The sequence below is a fragment of the Centruroides sculpturatus genome, unplaced genomic scaffold, assembly GCF_000671375.1.
Source record: "Centruroides sculpturatus isolate CEXI.00-Female unplaced genomic scaffold, Cexi_2.0 scaffold1158, whole genome shotgun sequence".
Taxonomy (NCBI): Eukaryota; Metazoa; Arthropoda; class Arachnida; order Scorpiones; family Buthidae; genus Centruroides; species Centruroides sculpturatus.
The window spans coordinates 139,379-154,512 of record NW_019385302.1 but is presented as its reverse complement, the minus strand read 5'-3'; the positions used below and the strand labels follow the sequence as shown (position 1 = coordinate 154,512).

Here is a 15,134-nt window from a genome sequence, read left to right as displayed (position 1 = left end):
TATACAACACATAACTAGTGTTTAATAGAATATATTTTTTTAAATGATATTGGAAAGAAAAAACCTGTATGTATATTTTCTGTAAAAAAATTTTAAAACTTTATTACTGAGTTTATAATTGAACTTTTATTTTTTAGCAATATTTACATTATATTAAGTTTTACACACACAATTACCGTTAAGAGAGAAAATTTTCAAATATAAAAAAGAAAAATCCTGTATGTATTTTTTAAATAGATTTTATATTTATTTATTATTTTGTAAATAGGTTTTATGATTGTATTACTATTATTTATAGAAATGGTTTAAACATATTACGTTTTATACCAAGAAAGATAATTTCATGTGATAAATACAAGTACCGTATGAATGTAACTCGGAAAAAAGAAGTGTGTAAAATTCTCAAAGGTACTAGTAATAAGTGTTCCGTTATGTTATTTGACATCTCTACGATGTTTAATTTTTTGAATTTTTGTAAACACAATATCTGTAATTATAATTCTGTAATTGTAATTGTAGAGCACTGAAGAGGAACTGGAAAATGAAACCAGTTCGAAATGCATATGAATTGAAAATACAATAAAAGAGTTTCTGGACCTGACTTGCTGTAAGATAGTCTACCGAGAGAAACATTTTTCGGATTAAAGAGACAACCATTTACTGAACGAATATACAGCTACAATTAGTAAATTCAATATATTAGTAAAATTGAAGAATATTTTGTACCAGGTATGTATAATTGTATTTCCATCACACATTTTATTTCACCAAGTTTTTATAATTTTATTTTTAATTGTAGCTCTTATATCGTGGCTAGAGATTCGGAATGTAATTGTGATATTAAAAATACATTTAATGAGAAGTCTACCGTTTTTTCTGGCTTATCGAACAAATGAATACGAATGGTCCATTCGTATTCATTTGTTCATTTTGCACCATCACTGACGCGCGATTAACTAATTGCCCTTGGAAGTCGGCTTCTTACAGAAACACAGAAACTTCCCTATCGTCAAATGTCACGGCACGCCACTGCTGAAATGTCACGAAATACAGATTTTATTGTATTTCGGCTGTTAATATATCTCTAAACAGTCTTAAATAAGTATACTTTAATTACAATCAGCCATATACAAAATGGTAGTCTTTTCCTGGCCGATTATTTCAAAAACTAATTGGGAAAAGGTCTACAGTGATTATACTATGTACTGTACATACATATATGTCATATGTCAGACATGCGTTAAACAATTATACCAATTTCCACCTTCTCCAGCCGTTATATCGGAGGGGGTTATCGTTATATCAGTTCCTAATGAAATAAAGCAACGTTATCAATTACAAAGTTCTAGCGGATGAAAAAATACATACTATTACCTTTCAGTTTTATACCGAAAAATCATGTGAGATCCCTAAACAGGCTCTCAAATATGGCAGACAAAACACAAAAAAGTATTTTGTAGAATGCCATACATCACCGCATATCACAATTGCAATACGAGAATGATTGAAATGTGCGGTTAAGTTTAAATTAGAAGTGATACGGACATGTAAATGATTCAATTTAATAGAAAATATCATACGCTGTTAGCCGCTAACATAAACCTATAGAGAAATAATATTCAACCACTCCCTATTGCAACAGTATTATGCAGTGATGTACCCTTGTGTGTGTCCTGCAGTGAATCATTTACATATATTTTTCAGCCTGTTCTTAGAATCTAGCTAAAAGATAGTATTGCGTATTTTTTCATATTTTTATAATTGATAATGCTCCCTTATTCATTAGGAACTTAGATTAAAATAGTCAATGGGGAGGGCGAAATTCGCAGCACAGTTTAGCACAAGCTTGATTTAGTATACGATCTACAATGACTGCACTATTAGATTTTCAAATAATTGGCCAGGAAGATACTTTTGTTATTATCTGTACAACGAACTCTTTGATATAGGGAATGATTTTGGAACTTTTTGTAATTTTCTTTTAATATAGAACCAAATAAAAAGAAAATTTTCATCGCACAAATATAGGAAAGAGTTGACACTTCACACAAAAAATGCACACAATTTCACTATTGAGAAAGTTTTTTTTTTTTTTAAATTAACAATTCATGAATTAAAAATAGTAATAAACGAATGGAATTTTATTGTTACGAAATTTGCTATTTATACTTGAATGCCAATCTAGTTCATTGCTATTTATTTTGCAATTTCATCGATTTTAAAACAATTTGAATGAATAATTTTAACCTCGTGATAAGTGCTGAAATCTGTTTTAACAAACAAAATTATTGAATAATGCGTAGTATTTGACACGTAAGTATAAAAAAATATTATTCTCTGATATATGTATAAATGCCGTAGTCATTAATTCAGTCATTTTTGAAATTCCTGAATAAATTGTTTCGATTTCTATATCAGAATAATGATTTTTTTAAAAATAAAAGTTATAAGATTACGTAAAATTTGATTATATATTAATATTTTATAGATTGTAGGCTTTAAATGTAAGGGCGCGAGAATAAGGTGCAAACGTGCTGTCCCGCTCCCCTCGTAGTCTTCGAGAGGTCGTAATGGCGTAGTATTGTATTTGGCACGGAGCCGTAGTGTTTACTTACCTTTATGGTCTGCATTCACGCGGAATATAAAAGAAAATGAAGATCGGACCAATCACAAAATGGAGGTTACAAAGTTACAATACAGGGCATATCATCTTATAAAAGCTACAGTTACTCGCTAATCCAGCTCTCAATATTCCAAACATACTCTCAAGTATAATTGCCTATGCGATTCTATTTCCACGAATATGTTAGTCATGTTAAACACACTGTTTTCCTGCTTACTCGGGCTTCATTTCTGTGTAAATTATTGAATTTCAGCCCACTATACTATTTGTTCTCCTGCCTCTAAAAAGAATCATTTCCGAAGGGCAACGAGTCACGTTAGTCATTGTATCAAGGCTCAAACACTCTCAATACTCCGACACTCTCTCTGATTTGGCACCTCTCTGTGCAAGAAATGTCAGGTTAATAATGTTTTGTGTATAAAATATCTGTTCAATACATAGGTAATAGTAAAATAAGTAAATAAATTTACATTTTACTGTATTATTTTATTACGTATGTATGACAATATAATTAGGAAAACCATAGCTTATCATCTGATACATTTAAATAGCCATAGATAAAGACAAACTATTTTTTAAATAATTTATTAACTTTATTTCAAATGTTTACATCTTACTCTCCCTATGCTCAAGCCAAACTTACGCCGTGAAGCGATTGCAGCGCTCGAAGTGGCAGAAATATTTATTACGCCACTATCGTAGCGTTAAAATAACAATATTACAAAATAATTCTTACAACTCATGGGATTTACAATTGTTTTTTTTTTCAAATTCACTATGATTTGCAAGAAAATTATAAATGAAAGTATAAAAAGATTTACGGATTCCTAAATTTTTAATACTTTATATTCTTATTTGAAGAAAAAACAAATAATTAAAGGATTTAAAAAGTATTACTGAAAAGGTAATTATTTATTAATTATTAAATGTTTAAATGTTAATTACTATAGTGACTTGTTATAGTTTCATGGGTCCCTGGTAAATTTTAATTAGTACAACGTTGGCTTCAAATATTTTTCTTTGGGTAAATTTTTGGAGAATTCTATTATACCCACCTTCCATTTTAACGTAATTTCTGGCAGGTTAATTGCTGGTGTGGCACTCTTCTACTGTGCCACACCAGCAATATAGAGTCCCAGATATGGCCCAAATAGTAATGAGTTTATTAAAGATTTGTTTGGACCCACCTTTTAGTGGGGTCTTCAGGCAATTTCCGGTTTTTCTCATAGGATAACGCATCACTGAATTACTGCCTTATTTTTTAAAGAAATTCACCGTTATTTTATACATATATATTTGATTTAGTATAACAGTTTTTATTATATGAAATTTTTTTGGATTTTTAATTCTTTAAGAAGCCAAGACAATGTAAAGGTAAGATGCCTGCTCCTGGGGATTGAAGAATCGGGGTTTTTTTCTGTATGTGTGGGTGTTTGTATTGTGGCACTATTTTGTTCACCCTGTTTAAAGCTTAATAATTCGTGTTTTTTTTTTTTTTTTTTTTTTTGTCGAAATTTTCCGAAATATTAAAGGAAGGTTTGTGTATTGAAGGATCGATGCTATTAAATTTTGGTGGTTAAAAATCGAGGGGGCAGGAGATAAAGAGGGTGGTCGTGTCATATCTCTAGTAGGGTCAGACTTAATGACGATTTTACATGTTATTAGTATTTACAATTCACATCAAAGTTAAGCAACTCGTTGCTGGATTTTCTTATTAAATATAACAAATGGCATTTCTATTTTTCGTAAACATTTCAGTATATTCGAACAAATTCAATTGGCGACAGGAAACTTTATAACATATATTACACTTGCAATTTTGCCATAAGTTCACCATACATTAGAAATAATAAAGGATGAATTTTCGAACTTATAATTACTCGTATGTCGATATTAAATAAGGATAACTTAGAGACTATTTGCCTTAAAATCTCCTTTAATATGGTTAAAAGAATTTAAACTTTCAACTGCTTACAGAAGGTAACTAATGAATTAATCTTTGTAAACTTCCCACCAATTAGTTCTTAATTCTTAACTGAAAAAAAAAAAAATATTATTTTATTAATTCTCATAAAAAAATTTCAATTTATTTTTCAGACTTGAGAAGAAGAATATCATGAAGAGTATTATTATTATTATTTTCTTATTGGCCTTCGTCTTCTCTACACAAGGTAAATAAAACAATTCTTGTAATTTTATCTTAAATTCTAGATATTTATTTAAATAATTCTATTTTATTCTTTGTATTCTTAATTAAATTTAAATTTAAAATTATTTTTTTAGCATTGGATGGAGACGTAAAAACAGATAAAGGTTGCCCTTTCATTTCCATTCAATGTGATGGGTATTGCGTAAACCAAGGCTACAAAAGAGGTTATTGTGATGGGCCTTTAAATACAAAATGCACTTGTTTTAACAAATAACAAGAAAAATTTTCTTTTTTACTAATGTAAAATTATCTATGACATAATAAAAATTCTTAAATATTTAATTATTTTTATTTATTTTTAACGCTTCTTATTGTATAAATATGATGATAATAAGGGCACGTCACAAATAAAAGTATATACATAAAATACTGACGAGCTAGAGAAATTTTCTATGACTCGCCAGTATTTTTTTTTTTATTAATTAATCTGATTTAAGATAGTATATTTTCCGTATTCACATTGAAATCTAATTTAAATAGCAACGTTATCTGTAATCCTGTCGTTGATTAGTTGAGCCGTCGACTTTTTTTTTTAACATAGGAAGTATCAGAAGTTGACATTCTGTATCTCTCTAATCTGTGGTCGACTCTTGCCGAGTAGCTTGTTCGGCAACCGAGTTATCCGGTTGTTCGGTAACCGGGACAAATGAATTCAAAATTTTGTTAGAGAACCGCGGTTTGACTTTTATTATAAAATCATTCCACGAATGTTATTTGGTGGTTTTTAGCCACTCGGTCAATAGAGGAGCACTCTTCCTCCAATATCTAATAAATACATTTTGTTTTTGATTCGATTTTACGTACATTTTTCTCATTCTCACTCGTCCTACGTTATTCTTCTTTCTTCAGTCTATTTTTCCCCTGTTTTTTTTTTTTTTTTATTATAAGCACATAACTTTATGATGTCAAAAACTGACTTAAGGTGGTTCACTTTATCTAATTTAATGTTTAAGTCGTCTTCATTTACGTTGTGTTGCTTAAGCCGATTTTGTCATTTAAGCTGGCATAAAATTTGCAATGTAAATAGCTTAATTTTCAGAGTAGAGACGAGTTTTATTTTAAAAACAATTGCAAATGCTATTAACAAGCATTAAGTCTTCATTGAATCTTCATTAAAACACTGGACGTTGAGGCCGTCTATAGAGTTCTGTATGTATTGCTTTCCCCATGTGTAAAAATAACAAAGATTTTATTCATTTTAATGAACTGCATGTAAACATGTAAACGATGCATATCTCATAATTAATTTAGTATCGTTATTAATCTGCCGACAATCATAAAGAAGTATAACTAAGGCGGTGGTTCTGTGTTGAGGCGCCTAAACTCTTTGAATGCAAATTGCCCGCCATGTTACCGGAGGTTTTTGATCATATTAAGCTTCAATATTCAACGAGAGACTTAAAAACTTTCGTGGCTTTCGCTTGAAATAATAAATTAAATGCTACGGGTACACATTTCACGGGTAAATGAATGTTTTATATGTTTTTTTTTTTTAAATTTTTTTTAAAAAATCACTGCAAGTTATGGAGAAAGAAGAATACTCATCAACTGGATGATGACGAAGATACTGCTAATGACAGTTCAAACAGAGGATGAATATGCCACTCCTATTCAAGACTAACGAGTAAGAAGTCCAATAAAACAATTATTCGTGCAGTTTTTCCTACATTTCTATGTTATTATTAAAATCAGCTCTTTCAAGTCTGTACGGGTGCCACAAAGGATAGGTTCGATTAGTATTATTCGAACGTTAAACAGACACAGTTTATTTTATCGTTGGTTACGATACAGTCATCTGAGACTGAAAATTAAGCTGACAACTGGGCTAAAGTCCTCAAATTTCTCTTTTTTTTTCAATCACTAAGAAGATTACTGAAGAATACAAAACCTTTTTGTCTTTACAAATCCGTCGTTTCACGATTACCAGTGAGTGACAACCAAAGAAAAACAATATTCATTTACAGAGACGAGCATTTATTTTAAGTAAATTAACTGTTGCTTAATGAGCAAAGCAATAATTTATCATAAATACTAGATCGGTGATGGCGAACCTTTTTGAGAAATGGGTCAAATTTTGTTCATTATTTTTTATAATACTAGTTCGTGGGTAACTTGGAAAGATTAAGGGGAGGATGATTAAAAAGTACTTTTTTTTGGTTCTCACTTTTAAAATCCTCTAAAAAGTTTACGTTTCCTTTTTGTTTAACAACTTTTACTTTTGCAAGTGAAGAGCAAAAAATAAAGGTCGACGTCAAACAATTGATATCAATGGGGTGATACCATGAATTACCGCACCAGGTCACACCATGCCCATGTCGGTAGTCGCCCATGCACTGAGTATTTGAATGAACAAGGAATAAAAAAAATCACATATATATTAGAGAGGTTGAGGCACAAGTTCAAACGTTAAACGTGTACGGGTAGCAGAAGTACACGTTACACGTTTCAAGTCCAAGTAAAAATCGTTGAGGCACACGTTCATAACATCACGTGACTCAGTGAGCATCGCGCATTGACTCACGGGAAATAAGTTGAAAAAAAATGGCGGACGCAAAATAAATCATAATTTTAACCCCAAACACAAAAAACGAAGATGTTTAAGCCGATCGTGTACTCACCAAGCTACACGTAGCAAACGCCATTATCGACGGTCCAGAACTGCCAGATGGTGGCGCTCACCCGTTACCCTACACGTTTTGGGCTAAATACGTGCGCCTCAACCTCTCTATTATGAAATATTATTTATTAATAGATATAGTTACGTGTATGTGTAATAAAGTTGATAATAAAGTTGAAGTATATTTAATGAGAAATCTGTTATTGTTTATTTTCAGATAGTTTCTTATTATTAGGTTCATATTCCGTATAAATTAGTTTAACGTATTTCGAAGTCAATTAATTTCCAAGTTTATTACTATTGGTAGTTTTTACAAAATTCTTTGAAGAAAACAATTTTTCACACGAATATGTAAACCCAAACATCGTTAAAAGAGCATTAGCAAGTTTCTTCATTAATATAAAATTATTTGGTAAATAATCCCATACGTTTAATAAAATATTTTCAATTTTTAGTGTTTCAATTTATCATTATTATCTGCACTGTTTTCAGACATTTTTTCCTTCTACTTCGGAAATCAAGTTTTCAAATTTATTTTTCCACACTATACTGCTTTGAAATTCATCTAATTCGATTTCTAAATCGTGGATAATTAGCCACATAAATTCGGTTAACTCCATTGTTTCGAATTCCTCAAAAGCTTGTTTTATTTTCTGTATAATCACAAGTTGGCTCCCCTATAACACTGTTGATTTTTCCGTTTTACATGAATTCCGTGTTGTACGAGTCACTTAGATTTTACAAATACGTGTGCCGGGCTGTGAACGGCTCACGTATTTGTAAAATTTAAGTGGCTCGTACAACACGGAATTCATATAAAACGGAATAATCAACAGTGTTATAGGGAGTTCGACTGTATTTTTTAATTACATTTTCTTGAATTTGAAAGCGTATTTTCAAAAATTATTGTGTTTTGAAAATGTTTTTCAAAGCAACGTTGTTGTATGTCAAAATTCCTGAATACTGGCATTCAATTTCCTCTAATAATTGTGCAAATTGTCGTTTATTAAGACCTCTTGCGTTTATAAAGTTTATGACTTTTATTACAACTAGCATTACATTGGAAAATGTTTTTAAACCTTTCTTCGTACATAGAACTTGCTGGTGTATTATACAATAAAATTCAATTAGAGAACGTGTAATATTTTGCTTAAGATACTGAATAAAACAAATGTTTTTCCCACCATATTGGGTGCACCGTCTGTTGTTATATTAGCTCTTCTTTTTGCAACTTTTCAAAATGTCTTTTACATTGTGTGTATTGTACGTGAAGTGACTTTCTCGTTACAAATTACACAAAAAGTCGTTTTATTCTTTTCAATCACACCATATTTATCAAACCATTCTGTATGATATGGTCTGGCTGGAACTTGTATCGTTTCGCGTGGGTCAGTGTCTGGCCGCTGGTCATAGGTTCGCCACTACTGTACTTAATCATGCATAAAGAAGAGAGATGATGAAATGTCGCGGTCGAAACCAGAGTTTAAGACGTCGCGATATTGAATGAAAATACTAAATTTACTGCGAAAAGTTTGTGTAATTTGTGCCGAAACGTAAAGCCAATTTAATAAATTGAAACGTGATTATAAAAAATTAAGAAAAAATTCATTGTTATTTAAACTCGTGAGTTATAGTCTAGGGCTGTTTTTTTTTTAATCAAGGCAAAGTTTAGATTAAATATTAACGGACATTTCCGCCATGAGTGAAGAAATTTCATCGGGAATTATTAATGGAGTTGATCAGTTCCATAATAATAAAATTAACGATCTTCTTTAAAACGTCTAAAACTTATAAAATATTAATTTTTAGAAATTTAAATAATTTTTGATCTCATTCAAAATGCACATAAATTAGTTAATTAGTTAAATGTAATTTTATTTAGAAATTTATTCAAAATAATTTTGTTTAAAAATAGGCGATTGGATTGCCATCTTGTGCTAATATTAATAAATATTCAACGAGAGACTTAAAAACTTTCGTGGCTTTCGNATTTAACCTTTTATGTAGTTATTAATATAACCACTAGATGGTGATCTAATCGCCTAATTTTAAATCAAATTATTTTATACAGATATATTAATATATGAATGAATTAACTTTATATATTAATTATATTTAATATTAATTTTAATTTTTAATATTTTGAGTAAAACCATGAAATATATTAAATTTAAAAAATCTGATTTTAATAATTTAAAATTATAATTTCACAAAATATCAAAATTACGTCACCAGATGGCAATACGATAAATGAAGGACACCTAGTATTTATTTGAAAATTCTTTATTAATAATAATAATAATAATTCGTAATTAAATAATAAAAATTATACTTGAAAATTTTCTACAACTTTATTAATAATATAAAATATCACAAAATATGGAAGTAAAATTAAATATTTGTAACGATGCCTACTTTAAACTAGACTCTTATTTTCGGCTATTTTCTTAAATGTATTTGATTAGAATATTAGAATTAAATCGCTAAATATATTTTTTTAAACATTTTCTGAAATCTAAAACAGTCCTAAATAAGTGAAAATAGTTTCCGGTAATAAGTTATGACGAAACAGTAGCCGATGATGACGTGACTTCCTCTCTCTCACACACACACACAGTTATCGTCCAATAGTCTAGCTTTAAACGAAAAAGACCAATCGAATCGCGCATTTGATTGATCGATTTAAATTGTGCTTTGGCCCGATTGGTGGCCTTTTGCAATATTTTTCCAATACGGTTTCATGTCGTAGATATATTTTGAACTAAAATTAAACGGGTAATTTCTAACAATTTACATATTTATACATTATTATCGTACAGCTTTCTTTTTTTTTACGCTTTAAATTATGTACAATAAAGTTAAAACATATTCCTCCCAGGGATAACAAAATATAACCAATTAAAAACCAACAACGATAAATAGGCATTCGTTTATGCGTAAAAACAATTATCTCGTTGGAGATGACTTAACGTTTAAAAAAATATACACTCTCGTCTGGCAAGAACATTTGGTCCCTTGAGTAGCAACATCGCAAATCATTGACCAAGGCAATAATTGACGAGTTAACAATTCATCCAATATGGCGAAAGCGCGATAAATTTCTTTTTTTCATTATGTATCATCAATAGGTGGACGGATGAACCGCAAAAAATCGAAAAAATAAAAGAGGAAAACGGAAATTTTCAGTCGTTTCTATTCGAGTTTTTTCATTCTATCTTGCTTCGGCTTCAGGTACGAGTTATAAAAGAACCTGCTGAATAGGACCAAGTAAGAGACGTACATCAATATGGCCAAATGAGAACTCCTCATGGAAATCTGGCAAAATTCTCCGCGCAATTTGGTCCGATAGGCCCAGAAACAAACGAAACATCCAGCAAACATTTGAACGATTTGAACTGTGGTTATTGCCTGAGCCACGAATTTCGGTACGGAAATTCTCAAGGCTCTCAATGCGTAGTAGGAATACATGAAGGAATGGACGAAGTAATTCATCACCATAAACCAACGAGCCGGTCCCAAATATTCGGTATAAGTATACCAAACGAAGAGCAAAACGGTAATGTGATGATACCAGTGGAGGAAGATCAATTTTTGTTTTCTCAAGACAATGAAGACGGTGTCACCAAGTTCAGAAATCTTCGACAAAGTAAACATCCAAGCCCAAAATCCGGAGACTTTAGTATGTTGCATAAAAGTAGGATTGCAGACAGAAAAGGTGAGTCCGAATTCTCTAATGACATGTAAAAACTCGGGCATAGTTCTTAGAGTTCCCATGATGCTGAATACAGCCAAGACTATGTTCCACACGGTCAAAATTCGTCTGAGGTCGAAGGGTGGACGACTTTTCATATAAGCTCGTCCGGCAAAGATAAAAATCATGTAGACACTCACAGAATAAAGAGATAATTGCCAATAGTTCTTCATCCATTCCTTCTTCACTTGTTGGTCGAATTCATTCTCAAAATTAAAGACTATAGAATAATGAGGAATAGTAGACAGCGTAGACGAAGAATTGTTTACTATCGCCTCCATTTCAACCGTAAAATTATTCGAAATCTGCAAAAGAAAGAAAAATAATAATAATTACTTTTTATCGTCAACTCGTTCCTATTGTGTGGCTCGTAAAGCGTGTCACAATGAAAATCAACTCAAATTTCAAAACAAATGGTCAATTTATTTATAAAACAAATTTGTAATTCTTAATTAAACAAAATAGTAATTTCATTTGACAGATCGGTACCTTTACTTCGATTCTAATACGATTACAATCGTATTTATACACACTTCGACTCGAATTCACCACTACTTCCGGAACAAACAAACAACCTTATGAACTCAGATTTAACCTTATAACGTACTGATCGATAACGACTATAATTGGCCTCTTTCTCCTAACACTACGATCGAAGTAGATCGAATCGATCCTGTGCAAAGATTTTATTGTGTAGACGAGTAGACGTCACGCAATTGCTAAGGTTATACACACAAAACTGCTTATTGTACCCTTATCCAGGATACTAGATACGAATATTCGTCAATCCTAACACTTGTAATTAACATTTAATTCTCGTTTCTCATAAATATAGTGTCTAATTTAATTAAAACTATCCAGGAATACAGTTACTTTGACGTATCTTATCCAACCAAACATCGTTAAACGAGCGATCATTAATAAAAAGAGCACTTACCTCACGGAGAGGAGAGTCGTTCGTCCGATTGTCGCGAAACTGGCGCATGCATTATCCGCGAACAGTTTTAATTCGACATTGTTGACCTTACGAAATTCATAATCGACGTCAGTTTGTCCTCTCGCGCTAAACACATACCTCCAACCGATTGGTCGGATGGCAAATGTCGTCCAAATGACGTTTACTTACGACAGCTATCTCTCCCCCCCGCAACCAACCAGACTATTTTCAGTCGGCTAAATTTAATATTTTTCGGAAATAAAAATATTATTTCGTAAGTTTTCCAAGCACGTTTATGATTCTTTTTTTTATATAATGCGGCATTTTGTAATCGAATTTTATACCGGTGGGGGAATTCTTCTTTACAGAATCTATACGAATGTTCTCCTATCTGATTCTTTTCTTCTTTATTCTTAAAATTCCTTCACGTCATATGCTACGTAATGATAACTTTTATTAATATTTAGCTCAAAAAATCCTCTAAATCTTGCAGTTTTATTCGGTTTCTAACTGCCAATTGTTTCAAACGTGGAAGTTAAAGGTTTTCGGTCACGCTTGCTTCTATTCTAATCAATTATTTCCAATCTATTTTCAATTTTAAATCTATTCTGTGGTTCTAATAACAATATTTTTACGTCTTATGGAATCAATAAATTTGGTAGAGAGTGAGATTTTTCCATCAAAGCGAACTACAGTAGAAACAAAGCGGAAGAGGCTATAAGATCCATGAAGTTGGTAAATTCCCCAGGCATTATCTACACACAGAAATAGAAAGTAGGCCTAGGTTGCCCGTGAGGGTGTCCATTCTTCGGCCTTAGACATTCGCCTGGGGCTAAGGAAGGCGAAAGTTTTGTGTCAAGGATAGTGCACGCGCACGTAGCATGTCCGTTGTTTTAAAGATCGTTTCGGTTCGTTCACCTTCTTAGAACAAATCCATTTATCAATCGTCCGTTATTCGCAACAGACTAGGTACACCACAAATCGAAATTATAATTATTTCATGCCAAAAATTTAAGATTTTAATAACGAATTTTTCGTTGAAAACGTAATGTTCATTATTATTTTCTTAATGGTGTAGAAATAGATAAGGTTATTAACCTTCAAATAGTGTCGAAAGAACAGTAGAGAGGTTAGTAATATCCGGAATATTTTATCATACGTTTAAGATATAGAACACGGTTATTTAGAGTTATTTTAGTTTTTTAAAAATTCTATATAACTATTTCATTATGTACCATAGAATATAGAGGAAATTGAGATGCTCGCAACACTATTGTTTAATATTTATATTAATCATAATGATCACGTTTGTTTATGCTCCAGACACAAAAATTATAGGATATTAAAAGATAAATTATAGATTCTAGTGTTTATCTTTCAAATACATTGTATAATACACGTATAAATGACTCATATTTCTCTCAAGAAAATCCGGCTTTGATTTCTTCTATCACTAAAAAGAGGATATATAGGCTTACTGTACATTAAAATATGCATAAATACCATCTATTATTATAAATATTGTTTCACAATATTTTAATATTGACTAATGACAAAAAATAAATTATTTAATTTAAATTAATGCAATATTATAGTTTGGAAATACAGTATAGTGTATTTATTTTGTTAAATGAACGTGTAAACACACGAAGTTGATCGATGACAACTCGTGGTGCAAGCAAAATATCTAGCAATTTGAATGGAAGCACTTTTGAATTTGGTAATAAAGGCAATATTATCCCATTGCTTAATATTTTTAGTTTGTTTTTTTTAAAACAGAATACAACTTTCATTAATTTCTGTGTTGCACGTTCCTGTTGACTCGAACACAACACCACAATTCCCATCACTGTGCGGGTTCTATTTATTTAGAGATTTCTGCAGCAATTAGTGATTATTTTCTGGAAATTCAACGATCCGTCGTGAGAGTTAGCATTATTAATAAAAATTTGTTAACTGGTCAACACCAAGGACTTTAAACTACAGTCCTTGGTGTATGTAGGACTATAAACTACAGTCCTGTAGTATATAGTCCTTTTGTCAACACAGGTAGCAGCTGTAATTTTGTGAAACTGGTTCCGCGAAAAGTGAGATTGAAATCGATCCCCCTAATGGAAGAGGACTGAATATCGATTCTAAGCCAAAAAACAAAAAATAAAATAAAATAAAAATTTGTTAACTGGTCAACACCAAGGACTTTAAACTACAGTCCTTGGTGTATGTAGGACTATAAACTACAGTCCTGTAGTATATAGTCCTTGTGTCAACACAGGTAGCAGCTGTAATTTTGTGAAACTGGTTCCGCGAAAAGTGAGATTGAAATCGATCCCCCTAATGGAAGAGGACTGAATATCGATTCTAAGCCAAAAAAACAAAAAAATAAAATAAAATAAAATAAACTGGGTCACGGACCGCCTAGTATTTTTTTTTTATAATTATAGAGAAACCTCATATTGTCGCATTTCCGTATGAGTCTAGACGAACTATAAATTTGAAAAGTTGGCACGCGTAACAATAGCGTGTCAAAATTTTGTTCCGCAACGGTCGTTCATACCGACTCGATTGTCTAAATTTTTTACGTCTACGATTAGCAAATTTCGCAAAGTTTAACTAAGCCGAACGTGATCGAGTAAGTTGCAAACTTTCCATTTTTCTCTGTGCCCCCTCCCCATTTGCAAATCTCGTTAGTGAAGGCTTCGGGATAGTGCAATCTGTACATTCGCGTAAAGCCTCACTTAGAAAGGCACCTACTTGATTAATGCTGCAAAATGTGTAGAAGACCCCGAAGTCATAACACTCCGTGTTAACATCCCCTGTACTTCTTAGTATATACAGTTGACCCCCTATAACACTTGATTTTTCCGTTTTATATGAATTCTATGTTGTACGAGTCACTTAGATTTTACAAATACGTGTGCAGGGCTGTGAACGGCTCACGTATTTGTAAAATCTAAGTGACTCGTACAACATGGAATTCATATAAAACGGAAAAATCAA

The 15,134-nt window shown here is 31.5% G+C and overlaps 1 protein-coding gene across 3 annotated transcripts in view; it reads right to left on the bottom strand.

Moving 5' to 3' along the window:
* Nucleotides 1-9,775: 9,775 nt before the first annotated feature.
* The window catches only part of LOC111637375 (elongation of very long chain fatty acids protein 6-like), a 15,654-nt gene continuing 10,295 nt past the window's right edge, over nucleotides 9,776-15,134 (bottom strand). Inside the window, exons 1-2 of one of the 3 annotated variants that reach the window (XM_023382849.1) lie at nucleotides 12,138-12,203; nucleotides 9,776-11,505 (exon numbers count right to left, since the gene is read on the bottom strand). In XM_023382849.1, coding sequence (XP_023238617.1) covers nucleotides 10,642-11,505; nucleotides 12,138-12,185 — 912 coding nt within the window. In that variant the 5' untranslated portion in view covers nucleotides 12,186-12,203 and the 3' untranslated portion in view covers nucleotides 9,776-10,641. Of the gene's footprint in view, nucleotides 11,506-12,137; nucleotides 12,204-15,134 lie in introns of those variants that run through there. The other 2 variants (XM_023382851.1, XM_023382850.1) reach the window with 2 other exon arrangements.